Below are 25,136 nucleotides of genomic sequence, written 5' to 3'. Positions count from 1 at the left end.
AGCACACTTGTTGGCCTGAATTGTTTGGTTTGAATAGCAGTGGCCCCCATAGGGCCATATATTTGAATGCTTGGTCATTAGGGAGTGGTGCTAATTGAGAGGGATTAGAAGATGTGGCCTTGTTGGAATGGGTGTGGCATTTTTTGAAGGAAGTATGTCACTGGGGGTGGGCTTTGATTTTCAAAAGCACACACCAGGCCCAGTGGTGGCGGCTCCTGCTGCCTTCAGAGCCTGATGTAGAACTGTCTGCTACCATGCCTGAGTGTTGTCGTGTTTCCTGCCATGTTGCTAATGGACTACACCCCTGAAACTGTAAGCAATCCCCAGATGAATGCTTTCTTCTGTAAGAGTTCTTAGTTGTGCGTCTCTGCACAGCAATGGACAGCGGTAAGACAATGGTGATCAAAGACTTCATTAGTGCACACACTGAACTTGGGCTCTAACATGAGAATTGGATCTCAGTTCCTCGGTTTACCAATCTGTTGTCTGTGTGCATGGGTGGGCCACTCAGCCTCAGGTCTTTATGCTTGCTGGTGAAACAGATTACCTAAGCAAGCTGCAGTGGGATTGTGTTAAGATCCTCTTAAGACTCAAAGAACTGCATTACGGGAGCATGCCTTTAATCCCAACACTCGGGAGGCAGAGGTAGGTGAGTCTCTGCAAAGCAAGTTCTAGGACAGCCAGGGCTGTTAAAAGAGAAACCCTGTCTCAAAAAAAAAAATGTGGTACTCAGCCCTGTGTCTGTCCTAGACTTAAGTGGTCCACTGGGTACCCTGTGTGTGAAGGATGGTCATGGCCGTTAGGGATGTTTGGAGTATCCCATTCTCCCTTTGGTCATATTGTCAACTCTCCATCCATCAGGCACACCACCTCTTGTGGGAACATTCTAGAATCAAGCCTGACACCCTCTGTCTCATGCTCAGAACCCTGTGGGTTCCGTAGTCCCCTGCAGACTTCTTAGCATGCTGTATGGAACTCTCGCTCACGTCCTGACTCCAGCTCCCCTCCTTCCACCACCTTAAAACTGTTCTAAAAATCAATGCCCCTTTTCTTAAATTGCTTTTGGAGGGAGCTGGAGATGGCTCAGCGGTTGAGAGCACTTACTGCTATTGTAGAGGACCTACCTTTGATTCCTAGCATCCACAGGAGAGCTCACCACTTCCCATAGCTTCAGTTCCAGGGAATCTAACACCCTCTTCTAGCCTCTGGGTGGCTCCTGCACATCCTTGATCCACGTAAACTCCATGCATGCACATATACACAGAAATAATTTTTGCATAGGTATAGTTATGTGTGCATATTCACATAAGTGTAGGTTTATGTATGTAAGTGCATGTGTATACACTACACATGTATGTGAAGGTCAAAGATCAACTTTTGGTGTCCTTCCTCTAGAGCTACTATAATATTGCTGTGTGAGAGTGTACACATGTGTAGGTAGATGTGTGTGTGCATGTGTATTATGCCTGTGGTCCGAGTGTGTGCACAGAAATCTGTATCTGCTGTCCTCTTTATGGTCCATCTTAATTTTTGAGCCTGGATTTCCTCATTCAGGGAGCTCCAATGATGCGCTCTCTACCCTACCTCCCAGACTTTAGCCGGGGCTATGGGTTTGAGCCACTGTGTCTGACTACTGTGGGTTCTGGGGATCTGAGCTCAGGTCTCCATGCTTGGATAGCACGTGCGTCACCAACTGAGGCATCTCTCTTGCACCCCTTTCGGCTCCTTCTGAGACTGGTCCTGTCCCTGAGACCTTAGGTACTGCTGACTCTGTCAGTCTTCCTAGTGCACATGTCCCTACACTCAACTTTCCATGCATATGTGGGGGATCAAACTCAGGCCCCCAGTGTTTGCAAAGCAAAAAGTGACGCCGTCTCCCCAGCTCCAGATCTTTACCATATCAAGTACTGTATGCCAGCCTCCTAGATTCTCTCTCACTGTTGACTTCCTGTGCTGATCTTGTTCGTCCTTCGCTACTCATTGATAACGTCAGTGGACGATTCCATCAACAGCTATGCAGCCCCGGCTGCCCTCGATACCATACTGCCTGTCTTAGGATTCCAAGTTTGTTGAGCATCATGTCTCACCAGGATATTCCACCTTTTTAGTTCCACTTTTCTGACTGCTACCCAACAAAAACTGAGATTTTCCCTCAGAGGTCACTGTCGCTTAGTAAGTGGGGTCTAAACAGCTTCCTGGCCCCACAGATCTAGTAAATGAAGGTTTTGTTCATATCTGTCTTTGCTAAGTTCTTCCAGCAAATGGCCTGAAGCTTTGTTATGCTCATAAAGAAGACAATTTGGAGCTGGACAATGGTGAAAAATTGAGCCACACTGATATGTTTCAACCTGAGGGAAGAATTGTCATTAGACATGATCACCAATAAGCAATAGTGAGAGACAAACCAGGCTGTGGGGATGACAAGACAGATAATCTAATTGGCATTGCATTTTAAATGTATTAGGAGATAAATTTCAGCATGTGATAAAAATGAACACTTCTGAAATTCAGCTCCTTTGATCATCATGCAGTATTATTTAAATAGAAAAACACGCTTCTCTCAGTGGTCATTTATAAAGGGGACCTGGAAAGAATTAGCATCTGAGTAGGTTAATAGTCTGTATTGCATGGTGAATGGTTAATTCTGTGAAGGAAGGATAGACATCACTGAATGTGGCCTGTGAGTTCTGTAGGGGCACAGACTGGGTTCTTCCCCCTCCATCAGGAGCTCCCCATGGAGTGTGTTTTGAAATAAGCGTTTCTGCTATAAAGTCTGATGCATTGTATTCCAGCTCTAGAGAAAGAGCAAATGGAATGTCACATTTTCTGATGTAGATTTCTAAAGTACACAGGGGATTAAATTCTAAATGTCTCAGCTGCCAAAGGCCCCTTCAGACTTCCCCCAAATGAGAAACAAGGAATGAACTTTCCCTGAAGCAATTCATCAGATCTACTTGGGCACAGTAGCATCCTCTTGAGCTCATAAGGATAAGTTGCCCCAAGTATTTGGAGGGTTTGCAGCTGCTTGGAATATTGGAGAAAGGTTTCTCTGGTCTTCAGCATGCTTTTCACATGGCCTGATGAGTTCTCACCCACTAGCTAATTAATATCCATCAAGAATGCAACAGTTAGGAGCTGGTAAGTTGGGTCTGTTGGTAAAGTGCTTGTAACAAGCATGAACATTCGAGTTCGGTCCCCAGAAGCCATGTAAAAAGCAAGGCGGCACAGAATGAACCCCTAATACCAGCACTGGGGAGATACCACAGAGATGGGAGGACTGGGGGCTCGTTTCTAGCAAGCCCAGCTGAATCACTAAACTCTGCAATCAGAGAGCTTGTCTCAAGTGTGGGGAGTGATTAGTAAGATGTCCTGTCTGGCTTCTGCGTGTGTGCGCACATTCACAATCACACTGTGTGACCTTGGGCTTCTGAGTGCTTGTACACATAGTCATGTATGCTCATATATGTACACAAAAATTTAACTGACATTAGCAACCTAATAATGCCTCCCATTTTTAGAGTCCATTGTTGCCTGGCGGTGTTCGGGTTCTCTGCTCATTGTAATCTTCGTGTGCCTGACCTTTAGAGGAATGGTTGCTTTTATGTTTTGTGCATCTTGAAACATCTGTTGGACCAAGCCTTTCACACTGTCGACTGACAAGTATTCACTTTTATTTTCTCAAGTCTAATTGGTGGTTTTTATCTTCAAGTTGTTCTGATGTTTTCTGCTGTCCCACTATCTGTTGGGAGCAGTGAGACCCCAGATCCTGAATTTCTTGTAATCCCCTGATCTGAGTACTTACAGCTGTTCTGAGCACAAGACCTGATGGCAGCAGAGTGGTTTCTGGTGGGTTTGGCTGGGGCGTGGCTATCTCTATATAATCTGCCCCTTAACACAATAAAGAGGGCATTCTTGGGGAATTTAAGGATGACTCGTGTCTCTGTGTGTGTGCGTGTATTTTAACCTCCAGCCCCTTGCCCGAATCTCGCGAACTGGGTGCCAGTGCACCGAGCATAGACACGGGGTCGCGGTGCGCAGCAACTGTCTGTGAAACTGATCTTCTGAGTGTTGACTAGCACGTGGAAATTGCAGAATAAATTGTTTTATGATCTTTTTGGCATAATCTGCCAATCATAGTGCACATAGCAGCCTTCTTACCAAATGTCCTAACGATTCTGACAAAGTGGCCCATGCAATTGCTCTTCCCGAGCCTGCAATGCCCTGAGGGTTGCTTGCTCTCCCGCTTCCATAGGTACCCTATTTGACAAGCAAGTCCCGAACTCTCCCTCTTAAGAACACCAGACCTCCCTTCCTCTGGGCTCCTCAATCACGCATGCAGCCTCCCTTAACCTCATTTGACACATGTTTTATTATGTTTTCCCTGGCAACTCTTGTGACTCTTTGAGGTTGTTCTGCCTGGTTGATTGCATTTTTTCTCAGAACCTTCCCTAATCCAAACTCAGTAAGAATTCCAAGGTGTGGCTACCTTTATGTGTGTCGTGTGCATTGGTGCTCAGTTCCCTTCTCCATCCTTTGTGTCTCCTGCAGATATACATGCATGCTCTCTGCATGCAGCCATGTGTGTGCCTGAGTGCCCAAACCATGGTCTTGACTGTGGCTCTGGTGTGGCAGAAGTGACTGCTAGGGAACACACATTTGTGTTAGGTCCTGTTGTCCCTGCCTAACAGAGCTTCAAGTTGCACCTTCTCTACTGAAGTTCCAGGATGCTTTGTGTCAGCGCGTTACTCCCATGCTGAACAAGGGTAGCATCACATTAGACAGGGAGAAAGAACCTGGCCGCTGTAATGTAGCGGAGTGGGGCTGGAGGTCTCAGCTATGAAAAGAGGACCCCTGGCCCCCTGAATACAGTTCCAGGTACAGCAAGAGGGGCGGAGCCTGCTCTCCACCCGGTAGCCCACCCACTCTTTGCTCACTTTAACTCCTTGAGTGGCCCAGAGGTAGGTGTGGATTCCAGGGGCGCAGGCTTTTGCTACTTGTCACTTCATTCTGTTCTGAAGTTTCTCTCTAAAGTTGTTGGCTTGCTTTAGTCTCCTGTGTGCATTCTGTAGGTGTGGCTGCGGTTGGATTAGGAAGGATCCTCTATGCCTTTGTCCCCAGGCCTCCAGCTGTGCAAGTTCAGCAACTAAGAGAAGCAGAGCGCCTGCTGGGTTCAGGAGTAGATGGGAGCACAGATCACATCTGGGGCTCCTTCGGAGCAGCTGTTGGTCTGAGTGGTGACAGAAAAGTGTGACTGGCCTCTCTGGTTTTATTTAGCCATCTCTTCTGGTCCATGCCCCTTTGAACCTGCTCAGATCCATCACCTCATTTATGCTGTTACCTTGACACCTTGCAGGTTTGTGGACATAGATTCTACAGAAGAGCAAATTAGAACGTTTCTTCATGATTAGAAGGTTAAATGAGGGAAGGCTGTGGTAGTTAGTGGGGAGATAAGGGGTTCTGAGGAGGCAGAGCTCAGGGGACTTCTCGGGTGATTAGAAAATTAGGCTGGCTAGACAGAGGAATGTGGGTTTTACAAATTACAGGAGCTGAGCAGGAATCAAGAAGTGATGGTCGCTTTGGATGCTGGCGCTCTGCTGCCTGGCTTCAGCTGTGAGCCAGGAGGTAGATTTCTGTTCTGCCTTGAAGTTGTGGAGCTAATTACCCCAGGAAGGAGCAGAGCCCCAAACCCATCAGTGATGGCGGAAGGCCGGCCACTCATCCTCAGCAGCTCTGGTTTTCCCTCAGCTTGAGACCAGCTGAGAGTCGAACCCAGTGAGGGGCCAGCAGGGGCAGTGACAAGAGTGGAACCCAGTTAGGGCCAGCAGGGGCAGTGACAGAGTGGAATCCAGTTAGGGCCAGCAGGGGCAGTAACAGAGTGGAATCCAGTTAGGGCCAGCAGGGGCAGTAACAGAGTGGAATCCAGTTAGGGCCAGCAGGGGCAGTGACAGAGTGGAACCCAGTTAGGGCCAGCAGGGGCAGTGACAGAGTGGAACCCAGTTAGGGCCAGCAGGGGCAGGTCACAGCAGCTGTTCTGTCTGCCCCCAGTTCCCTTCTCTCTTCCTGCTCTCACTTTGACTTTCTGACTACTGAGCTTCTGGTCCACCAAGAACACCAAAAGAGCCAAGGGCTTTACCGTCTGGCTCCCTGGATAAACTATTGCAACCACAGTGACTTCAGCAGGATGCCCTCTAACACTGTTGTTGTCTAGGCTCAAGGTCAGCTTTGAGTTTTGTGTCTGCCGCTAATGTCGCTAATGTCCCCTTCTGTGTTAACTGAGAATCTTTCTTGAATCTCACTGTCACCGCTGCTTCGGTTTCTGTCCTTGGTTTGCAAAACCTGTACCGAAAGACCAGCCTCCTACTCATTTCTAACTAAGCCCTCCCTGTTCCAAAGTACCCTGAACCATGCTGAACTATGACATAGCTTTCATCTTTAGAGATCTCCAACAAAAAGTCAGCTTTGGCTTCCGGCCATCTCCCAGACTCAGGGCTCACATCTTAGCGCAGTCCCCAGGGTGGCCCGCCATAGTTATCACTTGTGCTGGCTGCTTTCCTTCTGCTAAGATGGATGGATTCCCACAGATAACCCATGCTTTCTTGTTTCTTTGCCTGTTTCTTCCATCTAGAATGATCTGCTCACATGTCCCTACCAATCAAAACATGCCTTTTATCAAGCTCCATCTCTAGTGTATAATCACAGCTCGCTCTCACCCCGCGAGATGCAGTTGGTCCGGCTTCCTTCCTTTGCAGTTCATCCAAGGGGATGCTCTTAGGCTATTTGCTGTGTGATCTTCTCTCATCTGGTGCTTCAGATTTCGAGTTTACACTGTGGGCATGGGTGGCATTTCTGTTGGTAGAAACCACTGGATACAGCTCCAGAAGTGTGAGGTGGGAATGAAGCTGGGACAGCGGAGGAGAGCCGTGCCTTTCCCGCAAGCGTTTGCTGTGTTTCTTGTATGATGTAAGGGGTGATGCTATGCAGAGGACATGGATGCAGAGAGTCCTGTGACAAGGACATCCAATGGCCTCAGGAATGGAGAAGCACGTGGTAAAAAAAAATGACCACAAGGACACTTTGAGGAAAGCAAAGAGGCCTTTAAAGCCAAGGGTTCTCAACCTGTGGGTCGTGACCCTCTGAGGGTTGCTTATCAGATATTTACATTATGATTCAGAGCAGCAACCAAATTACAGTGAAGCAGAGATAATTGTACAGCTGGAGGCCACGAGAACGTGAAGAGCTGTAGTGTAAAAGGTTGCAGCGTTAGGAAGGCTGAGAACCAGGGCTTGAGTAAAGGGGGTGATGAGACTTCACCTCTGCTGGGGCTGGCAGCTTGGTGGTGGAAGGGTGCGGGGGAGCTGAGGAGGCAAGAAGGGTCTCCCATGGTTGGGCGTGTCTGGTTTGAGTTCTTAAAGATGGCAGGTAAGAAAGAGGCGGGAGGGCTAGGAGAGTACAAGAAAGTTTGTCCCTTGCTCACCTAAGGATGTCTTGTTTCTCCTCCAACTGAAATACCCTAAAAGACCAAACCCTTTCTTCTGAGAAAGGGACACCCACCTCCACCCGGCCCCGCCCCCACCCCACCTCTATCCCACCTCCACCCGGCCCCGCCCCCACCCCACCTCTATCCCACCTCCATGTCCACTCCATTTCCACCCCTACTCCCACTCCCTCCTCTCCCTCTCTGGTGGCTGCAGCTAGGTGAAGGTCACTCACTGTCCTTTTCTTCTCCACTGTGTTACAGAGGAAGTCTGTGGTTGTGGCGAGCTTCACGGCGCTGTGCCTCTTGCTGCTGGCCATGCGCCTCGTCAATGACATGAATTTCCCTTTGCTACTGAGCTGCTTTGGACAACCTGAGACAAAATGGATCCCACTGCCCTACACATTCAGGCAGCCTCTTCGAATTCACTATGGATACATCAATGTGAGAACCCAAGAGGTAAGACTTGAGAGGGTTACCTGGGAGAGTATCCATGGCAACTGTTTTTCAGCAGGAGCAAGATGGCTTCTGAGTCATTGCGTTTACCCATTCTGTCCTACTGAGATTCTTTGGATCCCTGACATTTTCTTTTTTTTTTCTATTCTTAGCTACTTCTGACACATGTCTAAAATCCTTCACCCCCTCCCACATCAAACCATCAAATCACTGGTTTCCTATGGAGCTGAGGAAGCAATTACCTGTTTTCCTGGTGGCTTGAAGCTTAAATACATATCTTTCCGTTTAGATGCTCTGATCAGTGGCGACCAGCTGGAGGACCGACTAGCTTTATTTCCTGTAGGTCACTTGGTTGGAGACAGGTCTTTATAGAACTGGAGAAAAGCATCTGTGTCTTTGTAACTCTGTCATCCTTAGACCTAGAGCTGAAAAAAGGGACCACGCTGAATTTTAACATTTGCAATGGCTGCAGAGATAATGGGATTTAACATCTTCCCACATTTAGAGGGGTTAAAACTCTCTAAATCCTGCGGTTGCTGAACTTTTAAATCTTTGTAACCAGTTGGCGTCCCAGGTGAGGGTGGCTGTATATTGACAGCTAGGAAGAGTACAGTACTCTGGAAGGGTGTATGTGTGTGCACACGCGCACACCCACAGACACACACACACATGCATGTGAGACACGCCTTGGACAGTTTAGGGTCAGATTCTCAGGCTCTGTGTGCACTTTTTGTTTGGATTGTGAGGTGAAATCTCTGATCTAGAGCTCACCATGTAAGGTACACTGACTGATCAGGAGTCTCTGGACCCACCTGTTTCTGCCTCCCCAGGGCTGGGATCACAAGCATGTGCCACCAAACTGACAATGTGTTTTCTTTTTGAGAATTTCACACATGTATGTTTTGATTGGATCCATTCCAACATCATGTAGTCCTTTGAAACCCCAGAGTACCACTGGCTTGATCTGTGTGTGCTGAGCCCTCTGAGTTCTTGTGTACAACGGCCCTTTGTGTTCAGAGTGCCTTTCGCAGCGGTCCGTCTGCCCTTACGGACGGACGTAAATTCTCAGGACCCTAACTTAGGTGCTCATGCTCACGTGGAAAGACTTTCTGACAGAGCCCTTCAGTTCTGTTTCATAAAGTACAGGAGTGGGGGGACCCCCTCAGAAATGAGGAGCAGGCAGAGAGCTGTTGAAACTGTTTCCATAGTCATTTTCCTGGGGATGGGGTAAGTGGGAGGCGTGTCTAGTGTTGATTCAGAGTCAAGCCTGTTGGAAGTTGTTGGTGACGGGTACAGTCGCCAGCACGACCCAGCACTGAGGAGAATCTGGGGCCAGAGCCTGTTGGAGAACCGCTCTTCTGTGGCCAGTGGGACGCCTGAGCTGTCGCTTCCTGTTCATTTCACTCTTTGAACATTGTTTTCGTATCTCCTGGATTGTTAGACCTTTATAGTTGAGGGGAGGCACCGTTAATAATATACGAATTCCTCGGAGTCTTGCTGGATGTGCATCCTCTAATTGGTTTTAAATTAACTTAGGGAAGTCTCTTGCTTGAATTTGTCGCGTGTCCTGATAAATTGATTACCTGTATAAAAATGTGTCTTTTACGGAAGAGCTGGCCTCGCTCTTGTCTCTCGTTACTTTTATGTCTGGCTGTCACTTAATATTCTGTAACTCTGCAGTATGGGTTAATCATTTCACAAGTGCCTGTCACAGGCTGAAAACGGAGCGTATGGATAAAGTACCTCATGAATTATGCTCACGAGGAATGTACCACTGGATGGTAAAGCCCTGTGATGTGTTTCAGTATTTGTCAATCAGGTTTTGGAGTAGTCCCAGCCTGTCCTTCCTATTGCCATAGACTCTGCCCTGCCTCCACTCCCATGGTGGACTGTACCCTCTTAAACCATGAGCCCAAATAAACATCTCCTCCCTTAAATTTCCTATTTTCAGGTATTCAGTCACAGCTATGAGAATAACTAAGACAGATCTCCATGTAAAATTACAATTTAATACATTTATTCTGCTTTCCTTAGGTTAGCCTGTGCATTGACTTGAGTGTTGTTCATGTCCCTGGATGAGCGGACAACAAAGGGATTTGCTTCTGTGTCTGTGCTCTTTGGGGGGGGGGGTCATGATTTGAGGATCTCAGAACACTGATTCTGCTACCTATCACTCAGGTCTCTGGGTGGTTCTTGAAGGCCTTCTCATCATCCCTCACACTTAAAGTACTCATCCCAGGGAGAGACTGTCCGGAGGACACTATTTAGAATCTAGACCCAGTGCACAGCCTTCTGGAGGTGACAGGGGTCGCAGAAGGGGGAGGTAACGACCCAAGCGTAGAGGCAGATGGAGAGCCAGCACTCTTAATGTCTTCCTATTTAGCCTAGAGCTTTGTTTCTTTCTCTGAGGACTCACTTGGAGGAGGTAGAAAATCCCTTCCAGCATGGCTGCAGAGAGTGGAATGGAACGCAGTAGGTTCCTCCCACCTCCCTTTCCTCTCCAAACTGGTGTAAGCTGACTGATGAGAGGGAGTCTTGATAGTCTTGAAATGCCACTCACTGGGTGAGGACTGAATTCTGGATGTCTTTGCTGGCTGCTCCCGTCGTATCCCCTGTAACTCATGACTGACCCATAGCGTCTCAGGCTTCCCTTACTATCTCAGTGTTATCCATAATGCAATCTCACTAAAACTGTTTTGATTTTTAGTAAGGAAGTGTTTGTCTCGGTTTAAACTTGAAGATTATAGTTCATTGAGACAGGACAGGAACTTGAGCAAGACCGGAATAGAAACCACCAAGGAACACAGCTTACTGGGTAGTTTTCCAGCTTGCTCAGTGAAGCTCTGCCCTGCCTAAGACAAGCACTGCCCACACTTGTATTAGTCATGGATCAGGAATCTTCTCCAGACATTGCAGACTAGTCTGATCGGGGTCATTCTTGAATTCAGTTCCCTCTTTTCAGGTAGTTGTGTCAAATGGACAATGAAAACCAACCAGCACAATCCACTTCTTGTCAACTTGAGGCATGCACGCACACGCGCGCGCGCACACACACACACACACACACACACACACACACACACACACGTCACTGTTAAGTCATAACCTTTCCTTCCCTGTTTGTCACCAAGATCTCATGGTAATATCATAATATAAAATACAACAGAACTTTAAAAGCCCCAGAGTATTTTAAAAATTATAACATTTTTAAGAGTAAATATGAGGAACCATTCTGTTGTATAAAGGCAGAGTAATTAACACACATTGAACATGACTTCAGAAAAATTTGTCATTCATGGGTGTTTAAAAAACGATACGTACTTACACTTGGCATTCTGTAAATGCCGTTGCTTTCTTAAGCGTTCATCTTAAATTACTGTACTAGATAGGGCAGCATAAAGGATCTAGACACTTGCCCCATTTGGTTCGAGGTGTCATTGTTCCTCTGGTTGAGGTCATGGCAAATGAAGGGAAAAGAGAGTCACCTTGGGCTGGGTTCCAATCCTAGTTTTCTACCATGGACTTGGCCACTGTGGTGGGTGTTCTGTGATGTGACGTGGTGTGAAGGCAGACATTGCCTAGGGCAAGCCACCCGTTGGGTATTGGCATTGGCTACTGGAGAATCCGTCACTGATGACCACAGGAGGCTGCACCTAGAATTTCCGGTGATCAGTTTCATGGCAGCCTTACTCCTCAGATCTGATCAGAGAACCAGAATGTGCTAGAACTGGGAGGAGGCTGGTGTTTGGAAAAGAGTTCCCCTTTCTATGATGTTCAGGAACCCAGAACACATCAGGCAAGTCTAGGACTGTGTTTTCCAGTCTCTAACAATTTAACTAGGCGGAATTGCATCTCTTTAAAACCCGAGAATCTTGGGAAAGGCTCAAGTAGACAAAATACAAAGGCTTTGTCCTATGATAGACAGGCCATGCTAGTCTAATTAATAGATGCACATAACAGATTGGTGTTGCAATAGAATTTCCTAAATTGTAGTTATTGTAACAATTAAGGAACAAAGCTGACTTTCTTGGCAATAAAAGAACATGCTCACCACATTCCAATAAATGTGCACTTGTAACTAATGCTGGCATGAATGGATTTTTTTATGTTTGGATATATAGGCTTTAGATTTTACAGAAGTATATGGAGAGCAATTATATGCAGACGTATGCTCCCAAAATTTTAAACTGATCAATTTAATTGTTAATTAAAGTTTGGATATTCCCATTTGTGTAATTATAAAGAAAAAAATTTCAACTCTTAAGTTGTTTTACAGAAAGAAACAAATTAATGTCTAATAAAGGTTGCTTATTTGACACATGCACGTTGGATTTCTCCTTTTAAACCCGACTTACCATTTTTCTAAGGACTTTGAGTGGCGGGGGAACGATTTTATTTCTCAGGCAGGCTGTGAGATAGCAACCCTCAATCAGAAAACACATCTCAGGACAATGGAAGACAAAATGCAAAGGTGGAGAGAGTTTGACACCACCAAGGGTTGAGACATTTCCAGGGTGATCTTGTGGCTCACGAGACAGGAACATGACACTTAGCTTTGACTGCCAACCTGACAAGTCTTTTCTCACCGTGAAGAGAGCCTCAGTGGGAACTGTCCAGACTGTGTTGGTGGGCGGGCATGCCTGTTTTCCTGTTGGGGTTAATTCAGATGGGAACTCCCACCCTGCATGTGGACAGCACCGTTCCATTGGCTGAGTCAGGGGCTGATAAAGGAGCCAGCTAACAGTGAGGATGCATTCCTCCTCCTCCCCTCTTCCTCCTCCACTCTTGACCGGGGTGCAGTGTGGATGCCCTCCTCCTGTGCTCTTGGCTGGGATGCAGTGTGGATGTATTCCACCTCCTCCTCTACTCTTGACTGGAGTGCAATGTGACCAGCTGTTTTAAGCTCTTACAGCCTTGACTTCTCCGCCATTGATAAAGCCCTCTCCCCCAAGTTGCTTTTGGTCAGTGTTTTCTCGCAGAAATGGAAGTGGATCTAAGACAGGTACTCAGGAGCAGGATGGAACAGGTGGAAAACCTGGAGAAGCCAGGAAAAGAGCAAGCGTGAAAGAATCTGCATTGTCTGAGCCCATGAACAAGGAAGGCACTGCTCCCAGAACTCCAGTGAACTCTGATGTCTGTATTGATAATTAAGTTGCCTTATATTTTATAGTTCTGGTTCGCTTTCATTGATCCACCCCCTTCAGTTCTAATTTTGTCGCCATTGATGGGCTGCTGCTCTGGTGTGGAGTACCTTCACCATGCAAACCACACAGGTGGTCACTTTAATCATGCTCAATTCTGTTGCCTTAACATGGACACAGCACCCTATGTCAAGGGATTCAGAGGCACGCCTGATGCTCTGATATTCCAGAGATTAAGCATGCATTGGGTAATTCCCAGACTGATTTCACTAGAGTCAAGCATACTCTGTACAGTTGTAGAAATATGAACTATGTTATATAGTCATCCAAACTACAGAAAACAGAAAGCTGTTATGATGGCCTAGGATGTGGATGAGGTCCTTGGAAAGGGAAAGGTCACGCTTGTACTTGTGGACAGTGGTATATGCAGAGGGAAAAATATATATGCACCCATACTCGCAAAACTATGTTAATGTGCATTACATGCATTATGCAATATATACATGAACCTGTGTTTAAATAATTTCTACTTTCCTAAATACAAACATGCATTAGAGTGTGCCCATACACTCTATGTAAGAAAATAATTAATTCGTATGTTAGCCTGTTGTACGGTATGACAGTGGCTCATGAGCCCGTCTACTCTCTGCTTGCTCTTTACTGTGGTCAGCTCCCCCCTACAGACCACAGGGCTGACCACAAACTCAGTATTAGAAACTGAATCAATTGGGGCAAGACATAGGAACAAGGCCCAAGAAGAGCCATTCTGAACCACTCCCATATTTTCATTGTAGTTTTCTTGCAACACTGTTGACAATAACTTTTTCTTGGGGTGGTAGAATATTTGGAATATGATTCTCTGGGTGGCCTATCACATTCCCACTGACAGTTGAGACCAAGACACTGAGAGAAGTAATATGTTGTAGAGGGACGTTGAAGTCTGAGATAACGTTTGAGGTCCAGAGCCCAGCGGTGTCGAAGGCAGTCTTGCAGCTCTGCGGTTTTATGTAGAGAAATCTATAAACTGTTGACCATTTTAACTTTTATGTCCCTTGCAGCCAAGAGACATGGCAAATGCATTGTTGTTTTCTAACCACACCCAGAACCAGTAGCTCATCTTTAAGTTGCCCTCTAGAGAACAACCAGCCAGCTTTCAAAGTATGAACTCTCAGACTTGTTGGGAGGCCAAACTGCAGAAGTTGTCCATCAGTCTCCTGCGGTGGCTACAAGGCTGTGCACTGCTGGCCTTTATCAATGTCTTTTTCAAAGACCATGTGCCTACGAGCGTGTTGCTTAGTAAACCTCCCGCCCCAACCCCCCGATTCTTGAAGAAAAGAGAACGAAGGCTTCAAATCCAGACGTGGTCTGGACAACCCTGACCACTCACGGAATCTCTGGCCATACGAGCCTAGCTGATAAATCATGCAGTCATAATATAATTATCAGGTAAAATTGTCTGTATTGCTGAGGCATTAGAAACCCCAAGAGATTGATGCTCACTTTATGTACCACATCTGTTATGGATGAAAGATCCATTAGTACCACAGTTTTTAATATAGTAATTGTTTCTCCAGGAAGACAGACGGGGGATTTTATTCATTACTGATCCTTAGGTAGAGAAATGCTCATTTTCCAACTGTCGCGTTACCACTCTTGAAAGAGGCCTGTTAGAAATTCAAATATTTCATTTGTGATAAGAGAAGGAAAATAAAACAGTTCACCTTGATTAAAGGATTGAAAGTGATAGAAATGGGACCTGGTGTTAAGGTTTTTTTTCATTCCGTTTTCCTCGAACTGATAGGCTGGCGGAGTAACAGACAGGGTTGATCCGTTGGCAGTTATCCTAACCATGAGTGCTAGTCAATCAACACATTTAATGAGTTTTTACTGTGTTCCCACCCAAAAGTGCCGAAGATCTTCAAGAAGTTTTGAAGGTGAAGTTGACCGAGGAGGGGACTCGTGTTCTGTAACAATGCCATCTAGAGGGTGTTGAAGCTGTAAAGGCCAGTGGAGTCTGTCTCAAATAACAGGATCATTCCGTAGTTGTCAAGAATCGTGAACATTTACATAATTGAAATTAAACAATTGTGTAAGTGTCTGGAAGATAATTTGTTACTAAGTAGGTGACGTTAAATTATGATTACTCACTTTTCAGAGTAAGCCATATGAAAGAAAACATCCGATTCTAAATATTCTATTGCAAAAGTAACACCACAGTTTTCCATGTCAAGAGCTAGCCAACAAAGCTGAAGAAACGGCACATGTGATTACCTGAGCTCTTGCCCAGTAGACAGACCCTTCCCACGAGGGCCATGGCTTGAGTGGTGTCCATCAAAGGTCCACCTGTTAAAAGACTTACGGTGTCACCACCAGATCTCTGCGAGGTGGAGCCTCATGGCAAGTGTTTAGGTCACTGGGGTTCTGCCGTTGATGGAAATTGCGAGCTAAGTATCTTCCTCTGCTCCTCCTACCTTTCGGGGGAGGCGAGCAGTTCGCTCTGTCGTGATGCATTGTTTGGAATCTGAGATGTGGCAACTCATGACAGGTCCCACGTGTGCCAGTCATAGACAGGAACCTCTAATACTGTGAGCCAAAAGAAATGTTTGTTTCTGTAAGCTAGCTATTTCAGGTGTTTTATTACAGTAATAGGAAGCTAGTGCACAAAGTACTTAATGCATATATTATTGATTTCAAAGGAAAATGAAATTAAGAATTCTGATCAGGTCATACGTAGTTTAAGATAATCTGACAACCTCCTGCTGTAAGCCAGAACATGATGAATTAAACAAGAACACATTAGCTAATGCCCAACAGCCCTTGTCTGAGAGGAGGGGATTCTCCAGGTCCCAGTAGCTGAGAGTGGGAAGAGAGAGAAGGACAAACACAGGAAAGGATGCTTCCTGGTGCTTTGTAGTTGGGTGAGGGGATTGGGTAGCATCAGCTCTGCAGGACAGAGAGTGAGGCCCTAAGATCCTCCCCTGCCCACACACTCACCTAATGCTGAGCATTTGGAGTCTGGAGTTGGTACCCTGCAGGGATGGCGATAATAGAAAAATAGCACAAGAACGGACCAATAGGCATTATTATTAGATGTGCTTTTTGGATACGAATCATTTATGGCATGCTCGATCAGATCCTAGTGGTCTCCGTGTTCGAATTTGTCGACTTTCATTTTTCTAGCACCCTCCAAAACTGAGAAATTAGCCCAGACTTGGCTCCTAGCCAGACATAAACTAGGGCTGAGGACATTTCAGAGTCCACCAGAGGTGCTCACGTGACCTGGACACAGAGGACCCTCTAAGGCATCAAGGCTCATGAGATGCACCAGAAACGGGGTGCTGAATGTGCCGTGTTTGTGGCAGACGCTATTGTCCGACTCTGTTTCCCGGCCCTTGCTCTGGGCTCTCATAATTCAGTAAGTTATTGCTCTGGTGGCTTCAACTCTTAAAAGTTCTGAATTTTAAAACGCCCCTCGTTTCCAGGACAGAATAAAGTCACCATGGACCTGTGCCCAAACTTGAAAGTGATGAATCAAAGCCTTGGAAGCAAAGAGTCTAACAAAAAAAATTATCTAGCTTTGCAGAATGTTTAAATACTAGAAATTATGGGAACAGATTTATAAACAATCTCCGAGGTCACAGGCAGTGACCCTTCTGTGTTTGCCAGTCCTCAGCGAGGACTGGTTTACTGGTTTAACTAAATTTCCACCACCCGAGGTCACTACCGTGACACTGTGTGGGCAAAGGAAGAGACTGAGTTCGTGCTGGTTGCCTTCTCGGGGGCCGGGAATCTTCAGGAAATCCCCAAGTTCTCGGTCATGACTGGGTACACTATGTGCTAAGCCTTGGGTTGGTAAAGCATGAAATGCTTCCCGCCCTGAAAGCCGAGAGCAGTTTGTGTAAAGCTAACTGACCATAACTGACAGAGGGGCACACGATGTGGAGAATTATTTCAACTTTTCAAAGATAGACGTAGATTTTGGAGCAGTGTCTCAGAATATTAACTGTGGAAAGCTATGTCTGTGTTTTAAATCTGTTGTGATACTTTTCATAAACACTTAAATTTTTCCACTGCAAAAATGTAATGCTAGAAAATATTTTAAAGCAATATCTTTAGACGGAAATGCTCTTGGAGGTATTTCAAACATCAAAAACGTAGTCTGTCTAGATAAATATAATACTTTAAAGTGAGTATTCTCCAACTCGTAATGATCTTCTTCCCCAAAGATTTGGAAAGGGGGAAAAGTGTGACTTTACAGTTTGCCCCTGAGAAAACCCCACCTCCCCTGAGACTGGCGTTGTGACGACCGTGGCGCGTTGTTCATCAGAGTGACCCTCTGGCAGGTGTCATGAAATGGCCTTTGCCTCAGCCTTTTTCTCACAGCCGGTATCCCTAATCACGAGAAAAACACCAGGCAAATTGCAGATGCAGGGCACTCTACTAAACATGTAGCCTGCTGTCTTAGAGTCTGTGACCTTGCAGGGGCCAGGAGACTCCGAACAGAACTCGTCCTCAGTGGGCTCCTGTCAGAGCTAAGCCCAGTGGAACCTGGCTCTTTTGGCTGAATCGGGCTTTAGTTAAGGGTTAGATATTCAGTGCCACGTCATGCCGTAGCCAGATGTTTATATCTATTCCCCGAGAAGTCGAGTGTGGAGCTCATGGTAACTCCCTCTGTTGACTGTGAGTCAAAAATGGCTAAAACAGGCTTAGGTGCTGTGTGTGTGTGTGTGTGCACCCGCGCATGTGTGTGCTGTGTGCTTGCGTGCTGTGTTTAATAGCATGTATGCGTGTGCTGCGTTTATAACATGAACTAACGGTTAAAACTATGCTAAGAGACTTCTGTGTGATGGAGCTGACTTTAAGCTTTTAGTGAGCATACAGAATAACGGATATCATTATGACCGGACACTTTCATATGTCACTGCTCTCCGTTTGAATTCGCCCTTCCTCCTTTTAGCCTTCCTGACCTTTCATTTCCTCTCCCTCTGGCCCTTTGTGTCCCCCAAAGCAGTTCCCTTCTTCTTTTGTCTTTCTCTCATATGCATGTAATCTGTACTCTATAATTAGAAGACAGGGGGTTTATCTTCTTTGTCCTGTCCTACTCTACCACCTCCGAGACTCCTCCTTTCATGGTCACTGGACCCCTCTTGTTTTCATTGTAGAGATCTTTTGCCTCCTTGGTGAGACTTTTTTTCATAGCTTTTTGCTGTTTGTTTTTGCTATTGTGAATGAGGGTTTTTTTTTTTTTTTTTTTTTTTTTTTTTGCCTCCACATCTTTCTCTGCAAGACACTGCTTGATACGTGGAAAAGCTACCACTGCTTCCGTTGACACGTGTCAGTCTTTTATTTCAGTTTTTATGAAAATCTTTTTTATTCAGGTACTTCTGGTAGGATCATTGGGGTCTTTTAAGCACAGGATGATGCCATCAGTAAAGATAAATAATTCCGCTTATTTCCTTCCTATTTGTTTCAGTTCCATTGCTCTTTTCTCACCTTATGTAATCCTGTATTGAATGTAAGTGGAGTGATTGAATACCCTTGTCTCATTTCTGATTTTATAGGCAATGCTGTCACTTTTTTTCTATTTAGTATGACGTTGACTAAATGGTGGGTTGTATATGCCTTTATCTTGGCATATTTCCATGTTTCTTCTTTTCTTAGTTTCCACCTGGCTTTTTATCATGAATCCATACTGAACTTTGTCAAGAGATTTTTGATCAAGTGATAACTGTCTCTGGCTCTGTACGTGTTACATTTCATTTATTGATTTGCATACATTAGACTATATCCTATAATGAAAAAGTTCATTCATGATTATGCTTTTTTGCATGTTGCTAAATTCTGTTTGCAAGTATTTTTAGAAATTTTGTATCTAAGTTGACTAGGGAAATTGGTCCATAATTGTCATCTCTCTCTCTCTCTCTCTGTGTGTGTCTGTCTGTGCGTGTGTGCGTGTGTGCGTACATGTGTGCTGGTTTTGGTGTCCGGGTAATACTGTGCTCATAGAATGAATTTGGTGTGTTAGGTTCTTTCATCAGAGCTTGTTGCTATGAGAAAATTTTCCAACAAAAGCCACATAAGAAGGAAGGTTTTATTTAAACCCAGTTTGTCTGATAGGCATTGGTGGGGAAGTCAAGGCAATGGGAGCTTGAAGCCATTGGTTGGTCTGTGACCAGAGTTCAAAGAAGAGAGCAGTGCATGCATGCATGTTAGTGTTTAGCTCTCTGGTTTATAGGGATCCCTTGACCAGGGAATAGTCCCGCCCACAATTAAAATGGGTCTTTCTGCATTGACTAAAGCAATCAAAGTAACCCCCCACAAGCATGCCCAGAGGCCCACATTCCTGGGAGGGGGTCTAGATCCTGTTAAAAAAAAAACAACCACAGGCAGTGTCCTTTTGGATTTTGTGGCATAATTTGCAGAGCCTTGGTGCATTTCTTTAGAGATCTGGTAGAATCAGCAGGGAATCTATCCCGCTCTGGGAGTGGCTTTGTTGGAAGCATCTCACTAGTTGAACTTCAGTCTCCACTTGTATAGCTGTGCTTAGGCTCAGATCCTTCCAGTTTAATTTCGGTTGTCATATGTATGTAGGAATTTATCTCTCCTGCATTTATCTTTCTGGAATACAGATTTTCAGTGTCTTCCTTCAAGGTCCTCTGGCTGCTGTTGTCTGTCGCAATGTCCCCTTACCTCCCTAATTTTGCTGGTTTGGGCCTCTCGTCTGTTGGTTAGTACAGCGATGTTTGTGGGTCTGTTTATCTTTTCACACAATCAGATCTTTGTCTCATTGATTCCTTGTCTTATTTTTAGTCTCCATTTTATGTATTTCTTCCACATGGTTGTTCTTCCTACCTAATGATTTGGCTCATTCTTTTATAATGAAGTGTGTTGTTGTTTATTTGAGGTCACTTGTTTTTTGCGGAAACTCTCAAATCTATGAGCTTGCTTCTTACTAACTTTTCTCTATCTGGGAGGTTCTGATCAAGTTGTGGCTTCATTTTCATTTTAATTTAAGCCTTTACAATTTTTGTCCTTTCTAATTTGTCCCACTAATTATTTAAATGGGTATAATTCAATCACCAAGTGACTTATAGTATCTTTTGCTGTTTGCATCTTTTAGTCTACTATGAACTGAGAAAATACAAATAATTATTTTGATTATCTTCTATATTTATTAAGATCTTTTTAATGTCCCCAAACTTGGTCTGTTTTAAGGAAACTTCCTGAACACCTGAAATTTTAAATGTCATATTTAGCTCTTAGATCAATATTCTGTAGATGTCTGTTAAGTCCACTTGATCTGTGATAGTTTAATGCTGAAGTTTATTTTTTCTACATAATTTTTGTTGATGAGAGTGGGCTATTGAAGTCACCCACTGTTGCTATATATCAACTTATTTGCCTCTTATACTCAACAGTGTTTTTATTAGGTGCTTTAACCTTTTTATACATGTATTTTTTAAATTATTGTATCTTGCTACAGATTTGCGACTTTGCATTTTTTAGGTATACATTATACAATCCTGGTTTTCCAAAGTGATCTTTTTCCTTGTTACTTCTCAATATCTGTCACATTGATGACAACTTCCTAAGCATTAGTAAACAACAACAGAAAGTTGTTCAGGGAGAACTTCTGATGTTTGGTCACAGGTGTAAAGCAGACTGACTTTGTTGTTTTTACTATTTTAAGAAATCTGCATGTTTTAAAAATTGTTCTTCCATAGCTATATGCATTAAATATTATCAAGTGTTTGGTTTTCCCCTCAGAACTTATCAAGGTGTTCTTCCTTATTTTTCTAAGTGATTTATTTTCACACATCGTGTATTCGGTATGCTTCAGAGAAAGATGCCAACACAATGAGTGGTTAAATTATGTATGTATGTCATAGACAGGTATGTAAGTTTGTGTGTTTGGAGAGAAAGGTCATCTGAGATCATGTGAAGCTGATGGTCAGTTTCTGACGAGGTAGACCAGCAAGCTGGAGGCTTGGTAAGCTTTTGGCCTTGAGTTCAAAGTCTGCTTGGACGTTCTTCTTGTAGCCGTTGTTTTCTATGGTCTTCAACTCACCAGATATGAACATGATATGGTCTAATTTACTTAAAACCTGCCAGCTTAAATATTAATTTTATCCCCAAAATACATGAACAAAAACTAATGAACGCCAGAATAGCACTTGACCGAAAACATCATACTGTGGTTTATCTCAACTGCTGTGTGAGCTTACCTGCCCAGCCTACAGTTCTGAACTGGAGTCACTGAATTTGAACCTGTCACACTTTCTCTTTGGGCTATACAAAATCATAATTTCATCTGTAGCTGAGAAAATAGGCTACCTTATAGAACTCCCAACTCGCACACGCTCAGAGTGGCAAAGCTGAGTTTTGAACCCAACTCAGCACTCACTAGGAAGAGAGCAGGGGTGGGGAGGATGGGAGAGCATGCTCACAAAAGGCCAAGACCTTAGTCTGCAATCTGGTCCCACACTGCTACTGATTCAGCTGCCTGTCACTCTGTTGCTTGAGTTGCATTCAGAAACTTGGACACAGGAGAGCATTTTTGCTCTGTCTGTTGTCTTAGTGGGGACCATAGCTGCACCACCTATGCACTTCCTGACCTTTTCACATTCTTCTACTGGTAGGGCCACTATAGAAACCCTTTGACCGCCTGTATCTCTCCGCACATTGTTTAAAACCAGTGGTGCTGTTTTGAGTTAAGTTCTGTTTAAAAAACAGTGTGTGGTTAACTGTGTTCCTTTCCAGATTGTACCAAACCTTTAACACTGAATTCCCTGAATTGTTCAGCTTTCAGATGGGAAATTCTTTTATGGTGAAAATATCAGGTTTTCCAAATTAAAGAGATGGTAGGATGTGGCAATACATACTCTTGATTTTTAAATTAGGTTGAAATTGACATCCTTTGACAGAAATCTGAGCATCAAAATGAAGCAAATATTTAGGTTTTGAGCTCTGAGCCAAATGGCCCTAGTGCTTATGATTATATGCCTGCTACCTCAAAGGGGCTGGTGTGTCTTTGATATTCCTGGGAACCACATAATGTTAGCTGACTTGTTTGCCTTCAGCATCCCACAACTTAATTTCTCGCAAATGAGCCTGTGGTCAATTGGCTCTCCAAACCAGGGTGAGCATTCTCATCGTCCTTTTCATTAAATAAGGTACTCTGAGCCTGTTGCTACCACCCCCACTCAGAGGCTGGGGATGGAGTCACCTCATAGGGAGTGGTATGGTGTGCCTGTTTAAAGCACTGTGGTATTGATAGACGAATAATAACCACTGTTGGATCCACCTTGACATGTGCCTGCCACTGGAAGGAATTCTTTTTCCCCCATTCTTTATTATTGCTATTATTTTTTTGCTTGTAGCATGGAAGAAAGCATCTTAAATTCTGTAGGCTACGTAACTGTGCCCAAGAGCCTTCTCTTGAAATGCGTCCTGCCCCCATAACCATTTTTCTCTGTAAGTGACGTTAACTATGCGGAAAGCCAATTAGAAGAATTCGCTTAGGATTCTTTCGCTGTCTCTCTCAGTGCATTTGGCATCGTTGCCAGACAAAGATGTTCAAGGAAAAGCAGTATGGTCCGTATCGGCCAGGTCATTTCCTACCTTCCTGACTCAGCCGCGAACTTGAGTTTTCTGTGTCAACTTTCCATTTAGGAAATGAGTTCTCAAAGCCTAGTTCAAAGGTCATTTCTGCTATTACAGTTCATATTTGACTGTTTAACCGTGTTGGGAACTGTTGGGTCCTTTTAATAGTAACTAACGATTATACACATAGTTGTTGAATTTTATAATAACTAATTATATATTTTCTTGTTGAATTTTAGTACTAGATAAACAGTAACACACTTAATAACCCTGTGGTCTGTACATTGCCCTCCATTTTCAACAGAGAACATTAAATAAATGAAGCACAAGGAAGATGCCGAGCTTCAATGCCCCATAGCTGCCTTCTGTTCTCAAATCCAATCTCTCTGTCACCAGGCACAATCTGTTCTCCAATGATCACAATCTTAGGCCAGGCTGCCTGAGTCCCTTGTGCCAAGCACTTGCTTTAAATGAAATCTATTCATAGCCAACGTTTTCTTGCCAGTGGCTCAATCTTACTTACAAATGGGTGGACCCAGGGTCAAGAGCATTTAGTAACTTCCTCAAGTTTAGATAACAGCAGGTGGCTTCCAGGAAATGTGTTGTTCTTTGCTGTATCTTGAATCTGGTATCTAGTTAATGAAAATGTTGCAAAATCTTACTGTTGCTAGAGGCCACCTTCATCCACCAGTGATAAGGAAGCTTGACTCCATCTCTTGCACGTCAGACCGTACTGGATTACAACTTATTGACAGCAACTAATTGACATGCAAGATCCTAGGGCAAGGAAAATCTAGGAAATGTCGCTGTTCCCAGCCTCTCCTACGCATGATGGGGCAGAAGCTGACAGTGGGAACTTACTGCCAACCAAAGATCTCTGGAATAGCCGTGGTAATCCTGTGAGAAAACTGGCATTTGACACAAGACCCCAGTGAATCTGACCAGTGGACCCTGTCTCTCAGGTATGCAGTGGTCTCACCTACCACTAGGGAGAGATGAGCAACCATGCAGGCTGATGTCTTGAAGGATTGCTTGTTAATGCGTCTTGGGAAGAGGACTTAGGAAAGAAGTAGATCTTTCTTCCTCTGGTGATGAGATGTTTCTGCTATGGAATATTAATGGGAAACTCATCAGGCAAACAGATGCCTGGAGAGCCATTTCCAGATGTGCTCCCATTTATAGTCGCTCAGTGGACGTGCAGCCCTCCCTGTGCCGCCTCCATCAGCGCTCTAAGCAGTGAGCAGTGGAGCCTTTGCGTCCTCTCCTGTTGGAGGGGGCTGCTTGTTCATCTAGCCATCCAGAACTGAAATAATCACACAGAAACCATATCATTTAAATCATTGCTTGTCCCATTAGCTCTAGCTTCTTATTGGCTAACTCTTACATATTAATTTAACCCATTTCTATTAATCTGTGTATCACCACATGTCTGTGGCTTACCCGCTAAAGTTCCAGCATCCATCTCTGGCCAGGCTACATAGCTTCTGACTCCAACTCCTTTCTCCCAGCCTTCAGTTCAGTCTTCCCTGCCTAGCTCTGTTCTGCCCTATCCAGGCCAAGCCAGTTTTATTCATTAACCAATAAAAGCATCACATAGACAGAAGGACCTCCCACACCACTCTCCTGCTCTGCAGCTCCATCATTTGAGATTCTTTTTATCCAGGGCCATCATTTCCTAAGTTCTCTGCAGTGGACCCACTTAAATTCTGGCTAGATGGCGTTCACTTCTTCCCCTCAATTGTTCAGCTTGCCCATTGCCTGCTGGTTCCTTTTACACTAATGACGCTAGCTTAGCATGACAATGTTTCATCTCCATGTTTTCCTTCCACCTTCAATGGATTAGGGCAGAGCTCACACTTAATGAGCTATGGGCTTTAACTTGTAAAGGTGTCAGGACTTACGGTAATACATATAAACAGAAAGGTGGGGATTTAGTTACAGCATAGGCTGACTAGTTGAGGAGACCTGCTCAGAGTCACTCCACTTGCCGTTGTGGCATTGCCTTTTTCTGATGATTCCTCTGCTTTTACGGAGATCCCTGCCTTGGAATATCATGTGGAATTTTGTCCCTTAAGTTGCATGTTCGTGAGGTTTCCCGGAAGATTGATTGGAACACGAGGATTTCAGTTCGTGGCCTCCTGTTAATCAGCTTAGATTTGTTAAAGTCATTAGTGCTATAAATTTCCTTGCACTTCCAATTTCTCTTGCTCAGGGTTAATTCAGTTTGGTGTGGGAAGAATATCTTCTACCAAGTAAGTGCTTTTAATGGAGCTTACCCTGGTTAATGACAATGGGGACATCCAAAGGGAACAGACACTTGGTTCAGAGCTCTTGTGGGATCCAAATCTGCTAGAGTGCTCTCCTGGGGAAATCTGCCAGCCCCTGGAGTCAGTGCTGAATTCATTTCTCTTCCCTGAAGTCCAGAGATGGGCGGCACCCTCCTCATACCCGCTCCCTTTTTC

At 44.7% G+C, this 25,136-nt stretch overlaps 1 protein-coding gene across 1 annotated transcript in view; it reads left to right on the top strand.

Moving 5' to 3' along the window:
* The window catches only part of St6galnac3 (ST6 N-acetylgalactosaminide alpha-2,6-sialyltransferase 3), a 466,211-nt gene that overhangs the window by 184,650 nt on the left and 256,425 nt on the right, over positions 1-25,136 (top strand). The window contains exon 2 of the mRNA XM_038311532.1: positions 7,739-7,933. Coding sequence (XP_038167460.1) covers positions 7,739-7,933 — 195 coding nt within the window. The remainder of the gene's footprint in view (positions 1-7,738; positions 7,934-25,136) is intronic.

The sequence above is a fragment of the Arvicola amphibius genome, chromosome 14 (assembly GCF_903992535.2).
Source record: "Arvicola amphibius chromosome 14, mArvAmp1.2, whole genome shotgun sequence".
NCBI lineage: Eukaryota > Metazoa > Chordata > Mammalia > Rodentia > Cricetidae > Arvicola > Arvicola amphibius.
Note: the sequence above shows the minus strand (reverse complement) of the source record. Positions and strands in the feature narration are given on the sequence as shown.